The following is a 22,270-nucleotide window of genomic DNA, read 5'->3' on the forward strand; positions in this document are numbered from 1 at the left end:
ATACTCATTCATTGTTGAAAAACTTAAGCTGCTAACAGCCAACAATGTGTATTTTCAAGCACAAGTTACTTCAGCCAAACCCCTATTTCCACATGGTTTATGAGCAGAAAGGCACATTCCTATGTCAACATTTTCTTTGTAATGGTATACAAAGGAGGAAATCATCATCCAAACTGGAAAACCTGAGCAGATTTAGGTATATCTAAAAGTTGGCTTTGCACAAACAATGCTTTACTCAATTATTACAGGCAGATAAAGACTCCTGAGATCTGAAAATTGACTACACTGTAGGCAGTATTCCAGCAGCTCTTGAGAGCATTTGCTATTGCACATTTCAGAGCCTTCAAACATCATTATCTTTCTGTAAAAAGTCAGTCAAGGTCCCAGCGTCCACAGGAATTAATAAATATTCAACTCCATCAGCACCCTGAAAACAAGCACACTATTTCGATTAGTTCCGAGGCATAAGAATAACAAAGCATTTTTGTTCAATCCAACTAGCAGTCATGCACTGATAGGGATTTGCCCTCTCAAGTTATGCTACGTTACTAGAATAAACTGAAGCACATTTCTTCCTCACAAGGCACGATCCAATGACCTACCAGAAATCTGTAGAAGACTGCTTCCACATTTTAGATGGAAACTTTCACAACAGTATAAGCAACCTTTGGCTTGTTTCAATACCATGAACACACGTGTGATACTTCTGTCTATAAAAACACACCACAAATATTTAATTGTAGTTCTATTGTCATTCACCCTGTAACCAGAATCATACACTCTTGATTTTTTCTGCAGCACAGGCATTGTTAAACAAATAGTCACATTAGCATGTCTACAGCAGCCTCACTTACCCTCTTAGTCCTAATGAGTTTGTGGTCCCTGAATTCTGTGAGCTGAGCCCTGAGAGTTAGATCACTATTGACCAGGAAGGCTTCCCGACATTGCTGGTAGAAATCTTGGAAGGAAAGTCCTAGCAGGAGAAAAGAAGCAATGGAACGCCTAGCATTAAAAGTGAGGTCTTCCTCAAATGAAGATCAATGTTGCTAATGTCTGTATAATGCTTGAAGGAGGTTTTAATCAAAAAAGGTAGTATGAAGATTTTTCTTTGAGAAAGCCATGCACTAGAAATGTCCCCCCACCCTTTGTGTTCCATCAAAATTTCAATTCAAAAAATGGGGAAAAGGATTGATTTCCTCAAAACTTCCTTTCTCGATCTTTTCCTACCTGAGATAGCACTGAAAGCAAGGCTTCTAAGATTGCTCTCAAATATTGTACACTTCAGTCCCTAGTCAGTCCTCTCATTCAGTTCAAAGCAATGCTACATTTCAGCGGCAGTTTCATGACAATTGGAAGAGCTTACAATCTCACCCATTCATATGAATTGCTGCAGCAAGTGTCCACATGCCCAGTACCAACTGATACTCACATAAAACAGAAGTTTCATCACATTTATATAGGCATTGTGCCCAGAATCCATGACTTAAGCTAAAGCTCATGTCCTAGTGCTACCCTAGTTTGACCTCCAGAAAGAATTAAGAATTTGTGTCTGTTGAATTACCTGGGTATGAGGTGTTATCCTTATTTTCCAATTGATATTCTGCCAAAAGTCTGAAAATCCCCCTGATAAGTAAAAGAAGTATCTTTAAACAAGACTAGAAATATAACTTACAATATGGGAGGAAACATGTTTTGAAAATAAAAAGGGCTTAATCATGCAGGCAACCACTTTTAACATCCTATTTCTGTTCCTGGCTTTGTACTTTCTGCTGTGATTCCACCCAGAACAGGAACAGCTCCCTCTGTTGTGTACCAAAGCATTTGCTCCCCCTCCCTTTACACCCTTGCTGAAAATCCACATTTATTCCAAACTACAGACTTCCTTCTGAGGAAAACCTTTTAAAAAAAAATTCCCGCCAGCTATACTAATTCTACTAATTATTTTGTGTGGGAAACATCATTTCTGTTGATACAGCATAACCCTTCTGTGAGAACAAAAGGGAAAATGAAGATAATCTGTAGGGCTATATTAGTCATGATCTACACTGTAGATTCTACAATATAGCGGGGAAAGATCTGGAGTCTCCCACTGCTGTGTTTCTAGCAAATATTAGGTAACATGAACTCTGAGGCACTAGGAAAATAGCATTCAGGACTTGTTTCCCTATTTGTAACATGAAAAAGCAGCTTTCCATTTCCAATACAGTGGTACCTCGACTTACGAAGGCGATCCATTCCACGGCGCTCTTCGTAAGTTGAATTCTTCGGTTGTTGAAGCGCATTTTGCGCTTCTGCACATGCGCCGACACTGCACGCCGCTTCTGCGCAGGCGCAGAACGTGCGTGTGGCGAAAAGACTTCCAGGTTTGCCGACTTCAGAAGTCAAAACCTTCGGATGTCGAGGTACCACTACTGAAATTTTATGTAAAAATCACTTTCCTCCCCTAGTACCCGAGAATTAGCCCTCTGGTCATAGCGAAGGTCCCCAACACTTGAACATCACAGAAGAGTTCTTACCTTGCATTAGGAGTGAGACTGCGCAGAACATGAGTGAGAGAGCTCAAAGCTAAAGACCCAGATTGCTGTATCAAGAGGGAGTTCTCAAAGGATGTTTCTTCTACATAAGGACTGTAAGTGGTCGTTTCATACCACAACCAATTATACATGCTTTGCTTTGCTTGATCCCACACTACAAGAGCAGAAAAGAAAGAAAAAGTAAAAAATTATGTACAGTAACTCCACTTTATGTGGAGATTTTGGGAGGGGTGGGAGGATGCTCCCCAAATCGGGCTCTGTGTGGGAAAATACAGTGGGAACAAGGAGGAGAGGCTGCAGGTTCCCCAGCCTTCCTGTAAACCAGGCATCCCCAAACTTCAGCCCTTCAGATGTTTTGGACTACAATTTCCATCTTCCCCGACCACTGGTCCTGTTAGCTAGGGATCATGGGAGTTGTAGACCAAAACATCTGGAGGGCCCCAGTTTGGGGATGCCTGCTGTAAACAGTGTCCCCAACACTACAAACTCAATTGGTCCAAGATGCCATGTGGACTCCATAACTATTAATGACTAACACGCGGGTACATAATGCTAATACCTGCTTTGTGGGCAAGCTTGTGTTCAGCTATAATACCAAGCCATGGTTAAGAAATGCATCTGAATATGGCTACAGAATGCATTACATATGTACCAAACAGATGTTCCCAATGACTAAGATGAATTTTTTAAGCTAGAGGGCTGAAAGGCCTAAGAACTCACTGAGTGGTGCATTAATATGATCAATAGATGCTATGAGGTAGATATTAGAAAGACATGACAATTGTGCTAGGATTTGTTGGTTTTTGTCTCCTCTCAATGTTGGACTGTCCAAGTTATGGATGAGCAGGTAGAGCTCCAGCGAAGGATCTGGCAAATGAGAAGAAGTACAAGGGTTAAAAACAGGGTGTCAAGAAGTAGGAAAGTCACCTAGCTGCAGCCAAATGCTGACAAGCTTTCTGTGGCTGCTCATCACCTCCAAAAATCCCATTCAGGTAAAAACAATAATAGTAATAATAATAAGTTATTATTTATACCCCGCCCATCTGGCTGGGTTTCCCCAGCCACTCTGGGCGGCTTCCAACAGAAAAATAAAACACAGTAATCTATTAAACATTAAAAGCCTCCCTAAACAGGGCTGCCTTCAGCCTATATTTATGCGGCCAGGAATCCAAGATTCATGGCTAGTAATGCAAACTAATACAAACATGTATTCTGAATAAAAGAATTCCATTTTAACCCATGCTATATTTTCCCACCCAAAATTTTGTTTTTAAAACTCCTCTCATATCTTGCATTTTTTAGATTCAGTACCAGAGAGACTAGGGATGTGGGTGGCGCTGTGGATTAAACCACTGAGCCTAGAGCTTGCCGATTAGAAGGTCGGTGGTTCGAATCCCCGCGATGGGGTGAGCTCCTGTTGCTCAGTCCCTGCTCCTGCCAAGCTAGCAGTTCAAAAGCATGTCAAAGTGCAAGTAGAAAAATCGATACCGCTCCGGCGGGAAGGTAAATGGCGTTTCCATGTGCTGCTCTGGTTCACCAGAAGCAGCTTAGTCATGCTGGCCACATGACCCGGAAGGTGTACGCTGGCTCCCTTGGCCAATAAAGCAAGATGAGCACCACAACCCCAGAGTCGTCCGCGACTGGGCCTAATGTTCAGGGGTCCCTTTACCTTTACCAGAGAGACTGGGAAATGAACTGAATGTGAAGAATTTTGCTTTTTTTAAAAAAAACCTCGGGTGTGGTGACATCATCTGGCAAGATGTCGGATTAACGTGTTTGTTCCAACCTTCTACTCCTCCTTTTAGTACTTCTAAGTATCTAAAAGCAAAGAGAGTGTATGGAGAGCATTGGATGCAACTCACTGAATTTTAATTGAGGGAGGATAGGTTTTATGTTATGAATTTCCCAAAGAACTCCCATTATGTGTAGCTATATAAATACAGAAACTAAGTTAGCTTCTTGAAACACAGTTGCTGATGGTCTGAAATCATCTCCCAAAAGGCTAGGATGCCACAATTCCAGGGCCCACTACTGCACCTTGACTGGGCCCATTTTGGTATCCTGAATAGTGAATTTTCTTAATAAGGGAAGATATATTCACTTTACTTAGGAATATATTTTGCTGCAAAAAATCAATTCTAAAACTGCCACACAGTGAGTTTCACACTTTTATGTGTCATTTTTAAAATACCTGCATTATCTTAGGAGGAGGCTTCTTTAATTTCTAAATTCCTGGGGGTCCAGGAATTTAAGGGAGTCTGGCACCCTCAGACTGAACTGCACAACTGTTTAGTTGAAACTAATGCCTAGTTATCAATCCCAACTATAATGTGTAGACCCACAGTAATAACTCAAAGCCTACTGGAGCAAGTCCCATGTTTTATAAATTGGTATTGCATCCTAGATGAATTGCCAGATTAAGCACCATTATAATCAATGTATTTGAACAGGCAATAAATATATGAGTAAACCAAATCATTAGTTTCATCCAATCTTTTTTTTAACTTAGGAAGACTCCCAACTTCTAATATATTGGCCCATCTGTATTACCTTCTTTATTTCCCCCCCCAATAATTTTTATTTAGTTTCCATTTCTAATATCCAATATCCAAATTTCATTACACATACACCACAGTTTCTTCAACTTTGTATATACATAAAGCAAATTTTTCCCAAAATTCGGAAAAATAAAAATAAACAAGGCACCAAAAAAAGAAAAGAAAGAGACATATCCATAAAACTAACATTTATGCAAATACTGAAATGTGATTTGCGCCCTACCTTCCTCTGTCTTTTTATAGTCTTACTTTAGCTTACGCAGTTTAACATTCTTTATGCTTTAAATCATAGGTTCACTGTTACACGATATATTCACAATCATTCAAAATTATATTTTCATACTTATGTCATTCCATCTTATATGCCATATAAATTTGTCTAATTGTCTTATTTAGTTATACATTGAATTTGTTATTCTTCCTAAATAACCAATAAAGAATTATAAACGTTAGTTATGAGGTTGTTTTCATTCTGCCGGTTTGTTTATATTTCCACAATCTTGTCCATATATTTCATGAATTTGCCCCATTCTTTCTCATACGTTTTGTTATCTTGCTGTCTTATTTTTGATGTTAATCTAGCTATCCCCATGTATTCCACCATCTTCTTATGCCAGTCCTCTATTGTTGGAATTTGGTCTTGTTTCCAAACCTGAGCTAGGATTATTCTTGCTCCTGTTGTCGCATAGAGGAATATCTTTACATCATTTTTCTCTACTTCCTCACCTACCATTCCTAACAGGAAGGCCTCTGGCTTTTTCTTTATTGTATATCTTAGAATCTTTTTTATTTCATTACATATGTTCTCCCAATAGCACTTTACCTTTTCACAGTACCACCACATATGGATGAAGTTTCCCTCTTTGATTCCACATTTCCAACATTTTTTTTATCTCCGGACTTGAACATTTTTGATAATTTCATCAGAGTAATATACCACATGTACATCATCTTATAGATGATTTCTTTCAGTGATGTACAAGCCGTAAATTTCATTCTTACATTCCATAATTTAAACCACTCTGTATTACCTTCTTTAAATCTTTTCACAATCAAGTCCAGCTGATCCTGGGAGTTGCGAAAAGTGCCCACATGATCCAGCACCTCCTCTGTTACGGAATTAAGAATCTGGAACAGAAAAACAGCAGGTTGCCATTTTCCTTTGAAACTGTGTTGTTGTTTTTTAAGCATGGTTTTTCAAAGAGAGCTTAACTCAAGTTAAAAACCGCTGTCTCAATATTAAGACTTTCGCAGAATTCCTATATTGAAAGCAACATGTAGTGAAAACATCCACACATACAATACACAGAAGAGCCTTCCATATACAAACTTTGCAATATCTGAAACAATCCTTAGCAGTTTTCAGGTTTCTTAAGTATAAACTTAAAACACAGACTAGGCAGGTTTTTCTACATTCCAACCAGTGCAACTTGCCCTTTCATATAAACAGCATTTGCAAATGAAGACCCATATAGGAAGTCAAAGCAGACCAAAACCATGGACTGCCTTTGTACTGGAGCCTTTGTCTGGTAGAATTAAGAGAGGAACCGAATGTAAACCAACTTCATTTGAGCTGTGTTCTAAATAATGGTAATCTATCAATAAACCATGCAGTTTGTATTGAAGCTTTTGTTTACTTTTCTGAATGCATGCATGCATATAGGTCTCTTTTTTTCTTACCGATTTCACGGTGATGCTGGGGAAGAACCCATTCACAACAATATGAACAGAATCTTGAAGAAGAGAAATGCGAAAATTCTCCAACAGAGCTTTCTTTGAACCTAATCCATATAGCACAATATTGAATCCTAGGCTGCAAGAAAGAAAACGTCTCTGAAATTTACAATATAGTGCATAACCTATTGAAAGTGTTCTTATTGAGAACAGTGTTTTACTTTTTGTTATTCTGACAGTTAGAACTGTATTTGTTTTTTTCTTTGTAAACACTTATTCCATCTTCATTCCTGAATAATAACAACAATTGAAGTTTGTTTAAATTTAGTATCTTTGAAGAAACCTCCGATCCTTTTCCAGTCCTGAAAAGCAAAACTAAATGCTCAGCAGAAAGAATGAGATTCCCACTGTCATGTTTGTTTGCTGCCTACTTGCAAAGCAGCAGAGGAAGAGGGAACAGAGACAATTCCAATTCTGAAGCAGAGTATGCAACAAAACTACTGTAGGGGCCTACTTTTTTTTAACCTGCAGGAGATAAACACAGAGTTGATGTGATATAGAGGTTACAGTATCACACCGGAGAGATGCAGATGCATATCTCTACCCACCCATTAAGTTCACTAGGACAATCACAGTCTCTCAGCTTAACCAACCTCACAGGGTTGTTGTAAAGATAAAATGGTGGTGGTGGGGAGAACAATGAGCAACTTGGAAAACAGAAATGTAATAAAGGCCCTACACTTCCTCATTTGGCTTCAGTTCTGCATCATAAATGCTAAAAGCAGCATCTATGCCTATTATCTGTTTATTTTCCTGATGTCAACTTGCAGTGTCTTCAGTGGAATGGAAATAAGTGCAGCTATACTGTGAACAGCACCCAATCTGTACCTCTCTCTCATATATTCAACCTGGAATGCAGATATGACAATTAGCTAAAAGATATTTACATTCTAGGATCTATTTAAATCCCATGTACTTTTCTGTTATAGAAAACCAACAGCTATTACCCAGAAGATTTGTGACTGCTTTATATCAGATAAGTTTCCTATCTGTTTAAGAAACCGGGTTGAAGGCATTTCCATCCCTCAAACATCATCCACATGAGATTCCTTTTACAAAGAGCTCAACTCCAGACATTAACTGCACCATAGAAGTGAATGTGGTTTTATTCAATGAAAACTATTTCGGAGCCTAAGAAACAATTAGGCTTAATTACAACTTCAATTTGTTTCAAGAGAACACTGTATATTGCATGTTCTTACAGAAGCCCACCAGATACTTACTGCAGTTGCAACATCCATTTGTAAAAGAGAGATTCATGTTGCTTGGTTAACGCCTCACATTCAGAAGCAAAAGCAACAGGTACGTTTTTCAAGATGTTTTGCAGGGACTCCTAGATCAGGAAGGGAAAAAATAAGCCATTAGAATAGGTGCAGGGCTGAAAGAAATGAAGCAATACATTTCTAATTAAAACAGGGTGGGAGAAACCGCTGCAAAAGGTACCTGCTTTCAACCAGGCCCCACTTTTCTGTCTCAGCAGGGAAAGAAGTGCCTGTTTCTTCAGCATTGCATGATGGAGCAGTATCTGTCAGAGCCAGTGTTAGAAACTGAGATATGAAGGCTAGGAGCTAAATGGCACCTTAAAGTTAGGTTATGGGCGCAACAACGGAATGTCTAGGCACACTTTTTTAATAACAAGAATGCAAAGCTGAAAATGAATGAACTGCATCTAAAATATTATGTTCATTTTTCGCACGATCTAGTCCTTCCCCTGCCTACCCCCCTCGTATTCTTAAGAGGGTCTCTTCTCCAGTCTTCAGAGACTAGCTGGAAGTGGGGAGGCAAAAAAGGTCCTCCTTTCCTTCCACTCTGCAGTTTTAATCTGAAATCTTAGGTGCGGTACTGCGCCGAGCTCAGAAACTGCTTGTGCTAATGAAATTCTCTGTCGCAAAATACGCCTAGAACAATGGGAGTTTTGAACACTGGCTTTTGCAGGGACTGCTCCATTACAAAGCGATGAAGAAAAAACCCAGGTCTGCTTTCTTTTGCTGCACATGCAACAAAAGCAGGATGGAAAGTCTGCCCCATGCTGATCCTTTTTGGAGGTGGATAGATCAATGTGGAATGGCTGGGTGGACTTTCCAAAAAGGTCCTGCCCACCAGCTGACATCAACAGTGATGCAAGCTGATTGGCAGGTGGGCATGGTTTGTGGAAAATGCCCTTGTGGGCCAAGGTGGTGAGGCAAGAATGGCCTGCAGGCCAGAGGTTCCACACCCCTCTTCTAGCTTAACCAAGCCCTTTTTGTTGTAAAGTTTTTCTCACTGTTTTCAGCATTACAACTCAAACTGTGCTACTACCAGTAAGGTAAAATCAACCAACCAAGCAAGCAACCACTGGGTCCATCCAAGAACAAGCACAGAGAGTTGCTAGAAGTTTCTCTGAACAAAGACCTCAAGAGAAAATTCTGATACAAATAGTCCCTCATAACACATACTGTACCTGATCCAGTTTTTCTTTCTGTAGCTTCTGAAGTGTTCGGTCAGAAGTCAAAACCTTGGAACTGCCATGTGCTTCAAAATACTCTTCCACCAAATTATTCTGCAGGAAGAGAGAAATGCACAGTGGGAAGCTGCTTCAGTAATGGTGGAAGGGGAAGGGGAAAAGGGATAGCAGAAAATTGAGAAGAAAAGGAAAAAGTCTAAATGCACGTTATTTCATGCATAGCTATCTCACCATCATTATTCCTTAGCCAAGAAGAAGGCAAAAAGTATACAACAAAGTTTATCATAGACTAAGGATATAATCCTATGCAAACTTACTTGGGAGTAAATGAAAGCACTCAGTTAAGGCTTCCAAGTAGGCATGCAATAGCACTGTACTGTTAGGCTGCAATCCTAGAAACCCCTACCTGTGAATAAATTCCATTGCACACACAGGGACTTAAATCTAAGTAAAGAGGCGCATTGTCTTCATTGTCATATGCAATTCCAGAGGATTCTTAAAACAACACAATAAAAATCTGTATCAACCCATTTAAATCACTAGAAATTATAGAATACTGAACCAATGGGCTCAAAAATTAACGTCCATCATGTGTCTTCAGCAGGTGCCTAAAATTCATGAGTCAGTGTTCAGAGGGGAAGGAATGCTATAATTATGCACCCCTCCCCCCAAGAAAGCCCTAATTCAGGGTACTTGCATAAGCAACCCCCAATGAAATATGGGACCATCAGAAGGGCCTGCATTCCAGATCGCAACACAACATCCAGGCCTGTATGGGAGAATGCTCTCCTTGAAGGGTGCAGGTCCCAAGCTGTGTAAGACCTCATATATCACACTTAGGGGTCTTTACATGTAAATCTGGGACAGCATCTCCTGCCCTGACAAGTCCAAGGAAATATTGCAGAAAGGTTATTTCCCGTGTACCTTTCAAAAGTCAGAGGATGTGCCTTTCTGCAGAATTAAGCCTGTAAGATTCAAAACTAATTGGGATTAAACTGCCACTAAGTTTAAGGGACGCAGGTGGGGCTGTGGGTTAAACCACACTGCCCAGGGCTTGCTGATCAGAAGGTCAGCGGTTTGAATCCCTGAGACGGGGTGAGCTCCCGTTGCTCGGTCCCAGCTCCTGCCAACCTAGCAGTCCGAAAGCACGTCAAAGTGCAAGTAGATAAATAGGTACCGCTCCAAGCACGAAGGTAAATGGCGTTTCTGTGTGCTGCTCTGGTTCGCCAGAAGCAGCTTTCTCATGCTGGCCACATGACCTGGAAGCTGTACACTGGCTCCCTCGGCCAATAACACGAGATGAGTGCTGCAACCCCAGCGTCAGTCAGGGTCCCTTTACCTTTACCTAAGCACATCCGCAATGTTTCCTGTCAGAGATGGGCCCGCATTTAATTCAATGTTTGACTGATAGTAGAAATGTTTTGAGAAGCCCTTATTTCTATAGCCAATAGCCAATGTGATTAACAAACTGAAGTGCAGCCACACTCACAGGAACTTCTCTCTTCAGCTTCTTAGCTGGCGTTTCTTTGTTAGCTGTAGCAGATGATGTCTGGGGTCTGGCTAGCAATTTTGGATCGACAGCATTATCTGTAGTTTCTTTACAGCTGTCATCATCTTCTTCTTCGGAGCATGAAGTGGAATAATCACTTTCCGTATCAGAACACATATTTAAAGCTAAAAAGGAAACATTGGGCAAGAGACTTGTGAGTTTCCATTCCTAACTAATCTTGTACACTGGAAATTCTGTACTTCAACTTTATATTGCATATACTGGATAGAAAAAAAGGCCACTTACAAGTGGTGCGTAATTGATAGAGCACATAAACGTTTCCTTACAGGTAGTAAATGGAGTTCTCCCTTCACCTCACACACATACCTTGGTTCTCGAACGGCTTAGTTGTCGAACAAATCAGCTGCCGAATGCCGCAAACCCAGAAGTGTTCCAGTTTGCGAACGTTTTTCAGAAGCTGAACATCTGATGCAGCTTCCACTTGAGTGCAGGAAACTCCTGCAGCTAATTGGAAGCTGCACCTTGGTTTTCGAACGGTTTCAGGAGTCGAATGGACTCCCGGAACGGATTAAGTTTGAGAACCAATGTACCACTGTATAAGCCACAGAGTCACCTTCTTAAATAAGGTAACAGCAGAATCTCAACATAGTCTAGGTAGGGGAAAACTGGGGAAAGAACACAGTATGTGGCAAGAAAATAAGCCACTGCCTAACCCAAGGCTTCCCAATATCCAAGTAGACCTGAAGGACACAACTGAAATGCTGCTGTGGAGTCCAGGTACTTCATTTCCTCCCCTGCTCCCAATCAGCCATAACTTAATGGTCACTAAACACACTCTGTCATCAGTGGTCTGCTTTGGGTTGTCCCCAATTTTTTGCTTTGCTTTTTGACTAACTGTTTTTCTGAACATCTGCAAAGCCTGGGTTCCCCTGAACCTGTCAAAACCTCCGTCTTCCGCATAGGTGGGGTTATTTTAGTGGTGTACTTTGGAGTACTTTGTCTGAACACTGGAAATACAGGGAACAATATCTACTGCACACCACAATTTGTATATGTCAATGTGGAAAAATGATTGCACAGATTAGAAAAAAACCCAGAAATCTGCCATAATGTATTCAACCCCCCCCCCCACTCAGAACTGAAGCATTTTCAATCTAAAAATAGTGGGTGGACACTACAGAATTAAGACTACTTAATCCACACCAACACATTAAGGAAAAGTTACATCTGGATCTATCTCCCAGCATCTGGGCAACAGCTTTTGGAATTGGTATTGGGACAAATCTCTGTGTCACTGAAGCACACAGGAAGGGAGGCCCATACGATTCTTCCATGTTTTGATGTGCTAATTCAAGTACACTGTATCAATGAACCTCACTGGTAATCTATACAATAGCGGCAGTGAGGGTTAACAGTTCACCTGAGGTATGAAACATAAAACCTCATACAACATGCTGCCTTCATTAGGTTACAATCATGTTCCAGTTTGTGAACTATTTTTGGAAGCTGAACATCCAACAGGACTTCCGTGGCTTCTGATTGGCTGCAGGAGCTTCCTGCAGCCAATCGGAAGCCACACTTTGGTTTCTGAACATTTTGGAAGTCGAACAGACTTCTGGAATGGATTCCGTTCGACTTCTGAGGTACGACTGTACTGCTTTTCCACATATTGGGTGTTCAACTAAATTTTACCCACTGAAATTAATGAACACATTTAAGTTAGGTCCATTAATTTCAATAGGTCTAGTGTGAGCGAACCTTAGTGAATACTAAAGCATAAAAGAGAGAGCATAAAAAATTGAGGATAGAATTCAGCATTGCATTATGACGAACATTGTGTTTGAGCAAGCATTTCATCTTGCCAGACAAAACAATTTCCCCCTATCTTCCTCCCAACCTGCCCTTGGGGTTCCCCTAACCCCCACAAGTCAATTTCAGTAGTTGAGCAGGGGGAGGAGAGGGGGGCTTCTGCTGATTCAGCTCCTTAGGTGAATCCCATCCCGAAAGCTTATGTGATGATAGTTTTATTCATCTCCAAGGTGCCACAAGATTAGTTGCTGGCAATACAGCAACTGTTATACTCTAATGTCACAACTGAAAGGCAGAGTACAAGAATGAAATCTCATCTTATAAAACACCACTGAACTATATTAGCTTGAATTTAATACAAATGCTTACCTGTAATTCTTTTCCTGAGTCTGTAAGGTGTTTTTGATATGAATTCATTCTTTTTACTCTGCTAATAAAGCAATCATATTAAGTATCTTGTAAATAAAATCTCATCTGTTTACATGGTTTAGAAAATCTTAAACACAAAAACTGAATGTAACCTGCAGAATCTAGTTGTGGAATCTCATTATTATTAGACCTAGAGACTGAGCAAAGTCAGTTAAGAACCCAAGTTGTACTTGTTTCTATTTCTAGGATAGTCTAGATCAGTTTCTTCCAAACCTACAGATTTACAGCTATCATGTACCAATTTCATATCAATACATTAAGCCTGAACTCATATCTGAAATAGATCTGGAAATGTCTTATGGATAATTGCAGAACACCAGAAGCAGTCTCAATCTATTCTCAAGGTTATTTCATACCCAGGAAGCAATGAGTTGATATTTCAAGGAAGATCCATAAGCTATATTTTCAAGTTACTTAAACCCAACTTTTCAAAGCAGATTACAATAACAATTTGAAGAATATATAAGATTAAATTAAAACGTAACAATCACACCATCAGTAAAAACAAACATAATCAATAATAAAATGTCTTCTAGAATTTAAAAAGTGGTCAATACTGATTAAAAAATGGGAAGAAGGGGAAACTTGTCAGATCTTTCCAGGGATACAGCAGTGCTGTTACCAAGGTGGATCTGTCTGTGATACCTGCCAAGCCAGCATGTGCTATCAGCAGGCCAGAGAGTACATGCTGATCTTAATGCTTGAGCAGTTGCGTCATGAAAAATCCATGTAGGTAGCCATTTATGATATGCTATTTTCCCTAAAATCTCCAGCTACTGAGTTCTCAACTAATATGAAGGGAAAGCCCATTCTTCTGCTACATGAGGTGTGCATCTTATCATCATCGCAAAGATGTATATATTATTCTGCTAGATGACTCAAATCTCTTGTCAACAATATAATCCAGATAAATGGTTTATATATCACTCAGCTGACAGTAAGGTTCAATCTGCAGAATGGGGAGGGAAGCGATTTTCAGCTATATCCACTTCCTGCTGCAGCCCCATCCCTTAAATCTGTTCCAGGGGTTTGGGAGCTCTCCTAGTCACATTTAGGGGAGGGGAAATTCCTGAAAATGTCTTCCCTCCAATACAATTGACACTGCTGGATAAAACTTAACAAAAAACACATAGCTAAGCTGTACAGTTTTACCTAATACCATCTTAGGATCAGTCAAAGGAAGCAACACTGCATGTTGCTGCATGTAAATACAAGCATTATACTGGATTACAAATGTTCAGAGCCGCCTCAGATAGTCCTGTATTTGTCCAAATTACTGAAGACAACACTTGGAGATTCTAAACGTAATGGAGAAAGGTCATTCTCCATCAATGACTGATGTTTTTAACCACTCAAAATTGCCACTCACCTCCACCTTGCCTTTGCTTGAAGCAGAATACTCTGGAAATTAAACAAAGACTGTCACAAATTACCAAGAAACATTAGCTCTTTTGTACTTCCTCAGCTAAGCATCTTCAGATGCTCATACCAGAGAATAATTCAGATTGCAAATAATGTTGAACTTTGGACAATACCCTCATCTCTATGCAGAATTAATGCAGGTGACAAATTCATCCAGTGCCTTCCCATGTGAAAAGGCTGAACTAAGTTATATTGAATGTTTTTTATCTGTTTCATTCTCTGCCTAGCACTGGGAGTTTTCTGCCAAGGCTTCTCCACTTCCCTAGTCTTTCCTAAATAAACTATTTCACATTCCCTAAATGCTTATTGCATCTTAACTAAATTCTACTCTCAGATAACACATGATCCCCAAGTACCAGCATATTTTTATACTGGGACTCAAGTACCTATAAGATTTATGATCGTGTACGAGTAGCTGACAAGAAACTGTACACCAAGAAATATGTAGAGCAAAACTCGCTTTCTTGAAGTCACTGCCAGGTAGTTTATCTGAGCCATTTACTCAACACTCACGCAATTCATGCAGTCACAGGAACCGTGGCAGATTATGATCCTACAATTTTAAAAGTGTGCTAGAATAGAAGTGAAATCCCTACAATCTGCAAAGCAAAACACATCCTATTAGTGGAAACTTGCATGCTAACTAGTTATGCATTCCTTAAACATTTTAGAATGTGATTTAGGTATAATTTTTTATATGTAACTTGTTCTTAATGCTTGATTTTATTGCTATCTTAAATGAGTATTTTAGATTGTCTTTTGTAAACCACTTAGAGGTCTTATGTTTAAGCAGTAAAACAAATTTGTTAATCAATAAATAAGTATAGTAGAAAGCTACACATACAGGATTCCAAATTCCACCTTTCATTTCAAATAACTAGGTGCCTTGGCACATGGATCACGATGAAGAAAAGGTAAAAAGTGTGTTAAATATTTAGCAAAAATCAGCAATCTAGCTTGTCAAATTAAGGCTCACGTTAATCAAGAGCACATATTCATCTGCCTTTATTGTCAAGACATTCATACTCTAATTCTCCTTCCCTAGTTAAGAACCATTCTGTTAATCCTAGATACTAGAAAATATAACCCAGGAAATAGTAAGTGTAAAAGCTACACGTGAATTCTCCCCAAAGCAAAACCTTTTAAAAGCAGCTTTTACCAAACACACCTCTTACTAAAGCATTTGATAATTTAGTTTATTACGTCAATGGAACTTACTATTGCTGCTTTGAGGAGTACTTGCTCCCTTTTCAGGATCCTTCAGCTTCTCATGTTTTACATTGCTACCTGCTGTCTGAGCTAGCTCAGAGGCTTTGAACAAAGGAAAATGCTAGATTAAAGAAGCATGCACACAACATATTAATACAATTTAAAACTCATTTCCCAATGTAGCACCCTCCAAATGTTTTGAACTGGGGCTGATGGGAGTTGAAGTTCAAAACATATGGAGGGTGCTATGTTGGGGAAGGCTAGTGTAGGCCATTGTTAAAACATGAGGTTGAAGAAATAAACTGCTCATTAGTCATTATTTATTACAGTGTTAAAGGTGAGACCAAAATATTGGTACAAAGGTAATACAAGCCAAAGGTAATACAAGCAATATGATACAAATGTCCTGTGATCCTCAGATGAAAGGTGGTATTACCACAAGCGTGTGACCACAACCATTTTTAAAACAATAATGTTGCAGCTGCTTCAGAGGCACCAAAACTTGCATGGACCAAATAGGATTTTTCTCTTGTAAACATTTGAACTGAAACAACTGTTGCTACGCAAACACTTTTAAAAACTCTTTTAAACTCCCAGGTTCAGAAGCAGATTGTTATGCAAAGGAAAAAGGCTGCTGTTCTGAAATAGAAGCCAAAAGCCTCAACAAGCCCTACAAAGTTTACTCATGTGGTTCTCAGGACTGTGGCAAAAGTGAAGCTCCTATCCCAATACTGTATTTTGTTGTTCAACAGCACTGACAAACACTAGATATACAGTGTCAAAGCAGAAAGAATGGGCCTGCACTGTGAGGAGAGGAGGGAAGTGAAGCAGCTAAATTAATCTGCTCTGTGGCAGCCTCACAAAAACAGCCCTATACCCTATGTAGCTTACTGGCCATGTTCGCATACAACACCCAGCTATGGCTTGCTTTACCCATGGTTTGCTCAAGTTACCAGTTGGCCTGGTTCACATGACACACTACGCCAAACCATGGCTTGTGATGAGGAGAGAGTTCAACCATCAGGTCTGGTTCAGATGATGCATTAGATCAGGCATAGGAAAACTCAGCCCTCCAGATGTTTTGAGACTTCAATTCCCATAATCCCTGACCATTGGTCCTTGTTAGCTAGGGATGATGGGAGTTGTAGTCCCAAAACATCTGGAGGGCTGAGTTTGCCTATGCCTGCATCAGATCAAACTATGGGATAGTTTGACACAAATTCGAAAGGACTGCACAGCAACAAAGCAGCTGTATGCTCTTCTCCAAGAGCTCAGGTTTGTATAGTCTTGCTATGCCAACATTTGGCTTAGCCAGCCATACAAATAAACAAGCCATAATTTGTTTCTCCAAAGCTTGGTTTGTTTTCCAGCTGCTCTTGCCTTGAGCCTTTGTAGCCTGTCAAGCTTGGGGAGGAGGGTTCAAATAAACTATGGTTAAGAAAGGCTATTTGGTTTGGAGATAGTATCAAACAATAGTTGAAAAACAAGCCAACAACAAACCATAAGCCAACAAGCTCATAAGCCAACAACAACCCATACCTGCACATGGTTCGCCTGTGGGCTGGGTTCATTCAGAAAAGCCACAATTAGGCTAAGCAAACCATGGTTTAACATTTAAGTGTGAACCAGGTCACTTACAGGTCCAGCCAACTCACTGTTTTGGGTAGTGTGGTGAGGCAATTAGTTGATAAAGAAAATCAAGGAATAAGAACAGGGTTAAACAAACAATAAATTTCAATTTTACTAAAGTTTTTGAAAAGCAGCATGTAAACAGTAATAATAGTTACAGGGAAAAACCCATTTTAAAGCGCTTAACCATAAGAACAATTACAGAAAGTAAGCATTCTGTAACTGAATGACTGAACAGTTTTATTCCTTCAAAGTTTCATTCCTAAGACTAGGATCAAGTTTCATTCCTAAGACTAGGATTTGCTTAACAAAACAGTCCATACCCATTTCTGCCATCCTGTTTGAGCGTTTTGGTGTCTGGAATGGAAAGAAATCCCCACCACCTGCACTGGAGCCATTTTTCAAAGAGCCTAAAACACACCCAAACAAAGAAAAACCCTCAGTAACAAACTTGTGGGAAGTGGGAAGAGAAATTATAACAATTATCTGCCAAACAGCAAAGGACTTGCATTTTGTTAAATGAGCAAACATTGTTTACAGTGAAAATGGGTGGGTCAGCCCACATAACATTGTATTGATATCAATACTGAACACAGCCATTTCTTAGCCAACATTCACAAGGCTAATAGCTGGGGAAAGTTTTCCAAAGTGTTACCCTTTTCTCATAAATACCTTGGATGCCTAGGACAGAAACATAGTCCTGTTCTTCAAAAGTTTCCCGAGACTCATTATCTGAGCCATCTTCTGTTTTTTTCACCCATCTTTTTGCATCAAGCGTATGTGCAGCTTTGTTCTTCCGAGCCTTATGACCTGGAAGAGCAGCAGTAAGGCTTTAATATCAAACAAAGCAAGAACAGTTAACTGTTCTCCTGTTTCTGGCAAAACTTTCTCTGCATACACACTTACAACACCATCCTTTGTGTGTTTCCTCGGAAGTAACAGCCACTGTATTCTAGTAAGTGTTAAGCACTACAACCTTAGACCCTTTGCATGTAACATATATTTCTTTCCATTTAGAGTTAATTCAACTCAGATTGAGGAGCAGAACACTTTCTTACCAAAATACTAAGGGAGCAACATATTCTAGCAGACTAAATCCCTTAGTCAGTTTTTATTTAGAAAAGGCAACCAAAAACAATTACTCCGCAAAAGATGGCAAGGATTCAACTGAAGGCAAGGCAGCAAAACTAGTCAGTCTTCTGAGAAACCTCCCCACTGCTTATTCAACCTAAGTGTATAAGCGTACAAAGGCCTACTGATAGTAATACCATTGCAGTTCTGAACATTATTAACTTGAATCTGAAGATTTCCGAATGTGTATAAAAGGTCTGTCCTGATCTATAAGCAGATCATAATTGGTGGCGGGGGGAACTGTGCAAAGAATAGTCACCTCCTTCAAGAAACAAGATGATGGATAAGAGTTTTGGTCTCTTAGAAAAACCTGGGTTTCCATTATGGCATACACTCAAAAGAAAAACTGTAAAAGCACCAGACATTCTCCTTTTTAAAAAATATGTAACTTTAAAGGCATTTAAAGATATCCAGAGTTTCTAATTACTTTTTTAAAAACCCAGCTGAGAAATGTAGTACCCTATTTTTTAATTACGTAAATAAGGTGTCCTTGCACTAACAAGCAATTCATACCTGCATCTTCAGAAATGTGCTTTACAACATCCTCATCTGCCACAAACTTGACCTCTATCACATTGCTTTTCTTTAACTTCGGATTACTCATAGCAAGAAGCCTACAACTAAAGACAAAGTATGTGTCATGTTCCTATCCAGGCACAAGTACAATTAAACTATCCTTATTACCAACAGGAGATGTAACCAAGCCTGAAATGCATGGTATACAAGCAGCAGCATAGAAAGATTAGCAGCAATAATAATCCTTTCTACTTTCAGAGAATCATAGAATTGTAGAGTTGGAAGAGACTGTGATGGTCACCTAGTCCAACCCACTGCAAAGTAGGAATCCTGCCCACAACCACCCTAGGAAGACAGACTCGAACCACCAACTTTCTGGTTAACAGCCAAATGCACTGACCCATTTATACAATAAGTACTGTCCCCCCCCCCAACCATTAAGGACTGCAATATTTAAACAGATGTTGTTTTAAACAAGGTATTGGATCATCTCCCCAGTGAATTCCCTGCTAGAATTTCTTAGGATTTAGCACCACCATGTTGGCAGTCATCTTCAATTTTGGGCTGAACCCCCGTTGTTAACCACATCTTAAGCAAAGCAAAATTAAGATTTCACACCTCAAAACACATAAAACCCAACCTTCAAAACCAATTTTACTCAAATGAACTTACAGAGATAAAAACAACCTTACATATCAGCATGAACAGGATTGGAGAGAATACACTTCCAGAGTCAGACAGCTTAAGTGGATGAGCCTACATTGTCCAAGTTCCATACAACATTTTCTTTAATCTGAAATGAAAGGGTGAGCCAGAAACACCTTAAAATGGTCAGAAGGGTAGATATGGCACCGTACTGAAATTTCCCAAAATTTAAAAAGCTATTTAAAAACAACAACTTGCAACCTATGGATAAGGAATCCAAGTACATTATGTAATTTTTTACACTATGCCTCTGATTTGTTTTATCTGAGTTTTCCAACCATTTTCTTCTTGCATAGATCTGTTGGTGATTTTAAAGTCATCAATCTCCCCTCCCCCCTGGCCAGATGGCCTAGCACAGGACCAAGTGATGCTAACCACCCTGTGGAATGAGAGGCAGGCAAAGAAAACATCAGGGGCAGCTCCAGGCATTGTAAGGTCTTCCCCGCCCTGGGCCAACTGACACCAATTGCCCTTCGACAGGAAAGAAAAGAGTGAGGGAGGCAGGCAAAGGCAAATTCAGGGCCTCCTCCAGTAGGATTGTCCTCTGCCTGACTCTCAAAGAGCCAACTTACAGCAATCACCCTATGGGAAGGAGCATTTAATGTCTAGTGTGCCTGGTTGTTTCATTTTTGAACATGAGCTTCTTGCTGTATCTGCTGCATTTTATAAATGGTGTTGGTCACTTTGAGGACTCAAATTTCAAAGTGGGATGTAGATTACTGCACAAACGTTCACAAAATTGAGACGGTGAAGATCAGTAACGTACTGCAGAAATGAACAGTGCACAGTTAAAACTACACTTTGCAACAAAATGGAGAGAGCCAATGAGAAGCACCAACACACTGTTCCTAAAATAAGTCTGCTGTTAGAATTATGGGAAGAATTCAGCATAGTATTATGACAACAGCATACCTCAGCTTACCAAACTCTCCTCTTCCCCCTGTGCTGTTGTGGGATTTCTCCTGACCACCACCCTGCAAAAAAATTTTGAAGGTGTTGGAGTAAGGGGAGGAGAAAAGCCCCATTACATCAGTAGGAGTCCTTTGTGTATGAACTATTATGTTCAGTGTAATCCTAACCATGTCTACTCAAAAATAAGTCCTACATTAATCAAGGGACCTCATCCCAGGTAAGTGGGGTTAAGATTGCAGACTGACATAGCCGGTGTTAGGACACAAGTGCCTGGATTCTTGTTGTAAGACTAACAGCCATGACACTCGCAACCTGATTCATGCAACTCAAGGCTACAATCCTATGTACTGTAGGCACATCTACCTGGACTGGGAGTAAAGGTAGAACGTAAAGATAAATGACCCCTGGATGGTTAAGTCCAGTCAAAGGCAACTATGGGGTTGCAGCACTCATCTTGTTTTCAGGCCGAGGGAGCCGGTGTTTGTCCACAGACAGCTTTCCGGGTCATGTGGCCAGCAGGACTAAACCACTTCTGGCACAATGGGACACCGTGACAGAAACCAGAGCGCAAGCACGGAAATGTCATTTACATCCCCACTGCAGTGGTACCTATCTATCTACTTGCACTGGCGTGCTTTCGAACTGCCAAGTTGGCAGAAGCTGGGACAAAGCAACGGGAACCCACCCCATCATGAGGATTTGAACTGCTGATCTGATCGGCAAGCCCAAGAGGCTCTGCAGTTTAGACCACAGCGCCAGTAAATACCGCTGACCTCTGGGAGTTATTCTGCTTAAACATTAATGGCAGGGAGCTATGTACACTAGAAATTAAGGGCCACTTAACTCCGCATGATTTCTTTCCCAGCAGACATGTTTGCAATTACCTTGAAAGTGTATACCCCCCCCCCCAAACAAATATTTAAACTGTGAAATAAACCGACAGGAACTAACGTAACCACTAAAAAGCAGCAGTCCTGAGGCAATTCACGAGGCCAGCTGAATTCAGCTGCGCTTATGCTACATCCCCCGCGCCGGTCAACATGATGATTTGGGGAAGACAAACCTTCCACCGGCCCATTGGGAGTTTAACAAAGCAAAGCAAAAGCGAGGCAAAACGAGGCAAAGCACTAGTCCTCATGAACTTGAGGCTGCCTTCCTGCCCTCCGTTTGAGATACACAGAGCAATTCTGCCAAGGCTACTCTACTCGGAAGCAAGGCTCGTTCGAATTCAAAGGGGCCGGGGCTTACTCTCAGGTAAAGTACACGCAGAGCGCGCCAACCCCTTCCCGCACGAGCTTTCTGTTGCCCCCTCAGAAGCCACGTGACCGAGCCCAACGCGCGGCGTATGCGGCGACTCGCCACCCACCGTTGGCCCCGCCCAGTGCCCCCCGTTAAAACTCACAGAGGCGAATAAACAAGAACGGACCCTCACGCAACCGGAACTAGCGTTCTACTTCCCGCGCCGTCCGCTGGGACAACGGCCACGCCCATCTCCGTTCTGATAGGCCGGGGCCGGGCTGGTCGCCGCCTTCCCATAGGGGAAACCGAACGCTCGGGTTTGCGATTGGGTTACTGTTCCTTAGAGCCGATTGGCTCCCTTTCCTTCTCTCCGCCCGCGAGGAAGGAGCTGTTGTGAGGCGAACGAAGCGCGCAGGAAGTCTGTGCGGACTGGTGGTGTTCTGACAAGGCCTGAGGCCGAGTTCAGCCTCCGTGGCAGTTCGTTTCGCTT

General features: G+C 40.7%; 1 protein-coding gene across 10 annotated transcripts; it reads right to left on the reverse strand.

The window, feature by feature from the left end:
* Positions 1–283: 283 nt before the first annotated feature.
* Positions 284–22,044, reverse strand: ORC2 (origin recognition complex subunit 2). Of its 10 annotated transcripts, none has more exons than XM_060281609.1 (19): positions 21,968–22,044; positions 20,542–20,603; positions 19,617–19,717; positions 18,922–19,028; positions 17,950–18,087; positions 17,601–17,687; positions 15,658–15,750; positions 14,387–14,418; positions 12,958–13,018; positions 10,759–10,943; positions 9,267–9,365; positions 8,050–8,159; positions 6,773–6,905; positions 6,124–6,220; positions 3,255–3,401; positions 2,517–2,688; positions 1,562–1,623; positions 855–973; positions 284–427 (listed from the first exon to the last, which is right to left on the reverse strand). In XM_060281609.1, exons 4-19 carry the CDS (start codon positions 19,010–19,012, stop codon positions 344–346), a joined length of 1,710 nt encoding a protein of 569 aa, XP_060137592.1. In that variant the 5' UTR covers positions 19,013–19,028; positions 19,617–19,717; positions 20,542–20,603; positions 21,968–22,044; the 3' UTR covers positions 284–343. The 10 variants fall into 10 exon arrangements, with proteins under 10 accessions (XP_060137592.1, XP_034992864.2, XP_034992847.2 ...); XM_035136973.2 differs by having other exon boundaries at positions 20,552–20,603; positions 21,944–22,044; XM_035136956.2 differs by having other exon boundaries at positions 19,597–19,717; positions 20,552–20,603; positions 21,944–22,044.
* Between the last annotated feature and the right edge of the window lie 226 nt (positions 22,045–22,270).

This window comes from Zootoca vivipara, chromosome 1 (genome assembly GCF_963506605.1).
Source record: "Zootoca vivipara chromosome 1, rZooViv1.1, whole genome shotgun sequence".
Lineage (NCBI taxonomy): Eukaryota > Metazoa > Chordata > Lepidosauria > Squamata > Lacertidae > Zootoca > Zootoca vivipara.

Excerpts from the sequence above, each read along its gene's own strand:
- ORC2 (XM_060281627.1), bottom strand. The coding sequence starts at position 19,012 with ATGAGTAATCCGAAGTTAAAGAAAAGCAATGTGATAGAGGTCAAGTTT. Across the intron at positions 14,419-15,657 it reads TACTCCTCAAAGCAGCAATA|AGTATTCTGCTTCAAGCAAA; the intron begins GTAAGTTCCATT and ends TTTAATTTCCAG. Across the intron at positions 13,019-14,386 it reads CAAGCAAAGGCAAGGTGGAG|CAGAGTAAAAAGAATGAATT; the intron begins GTGAGTGGCAAT and ends TTGCTTTATTAG.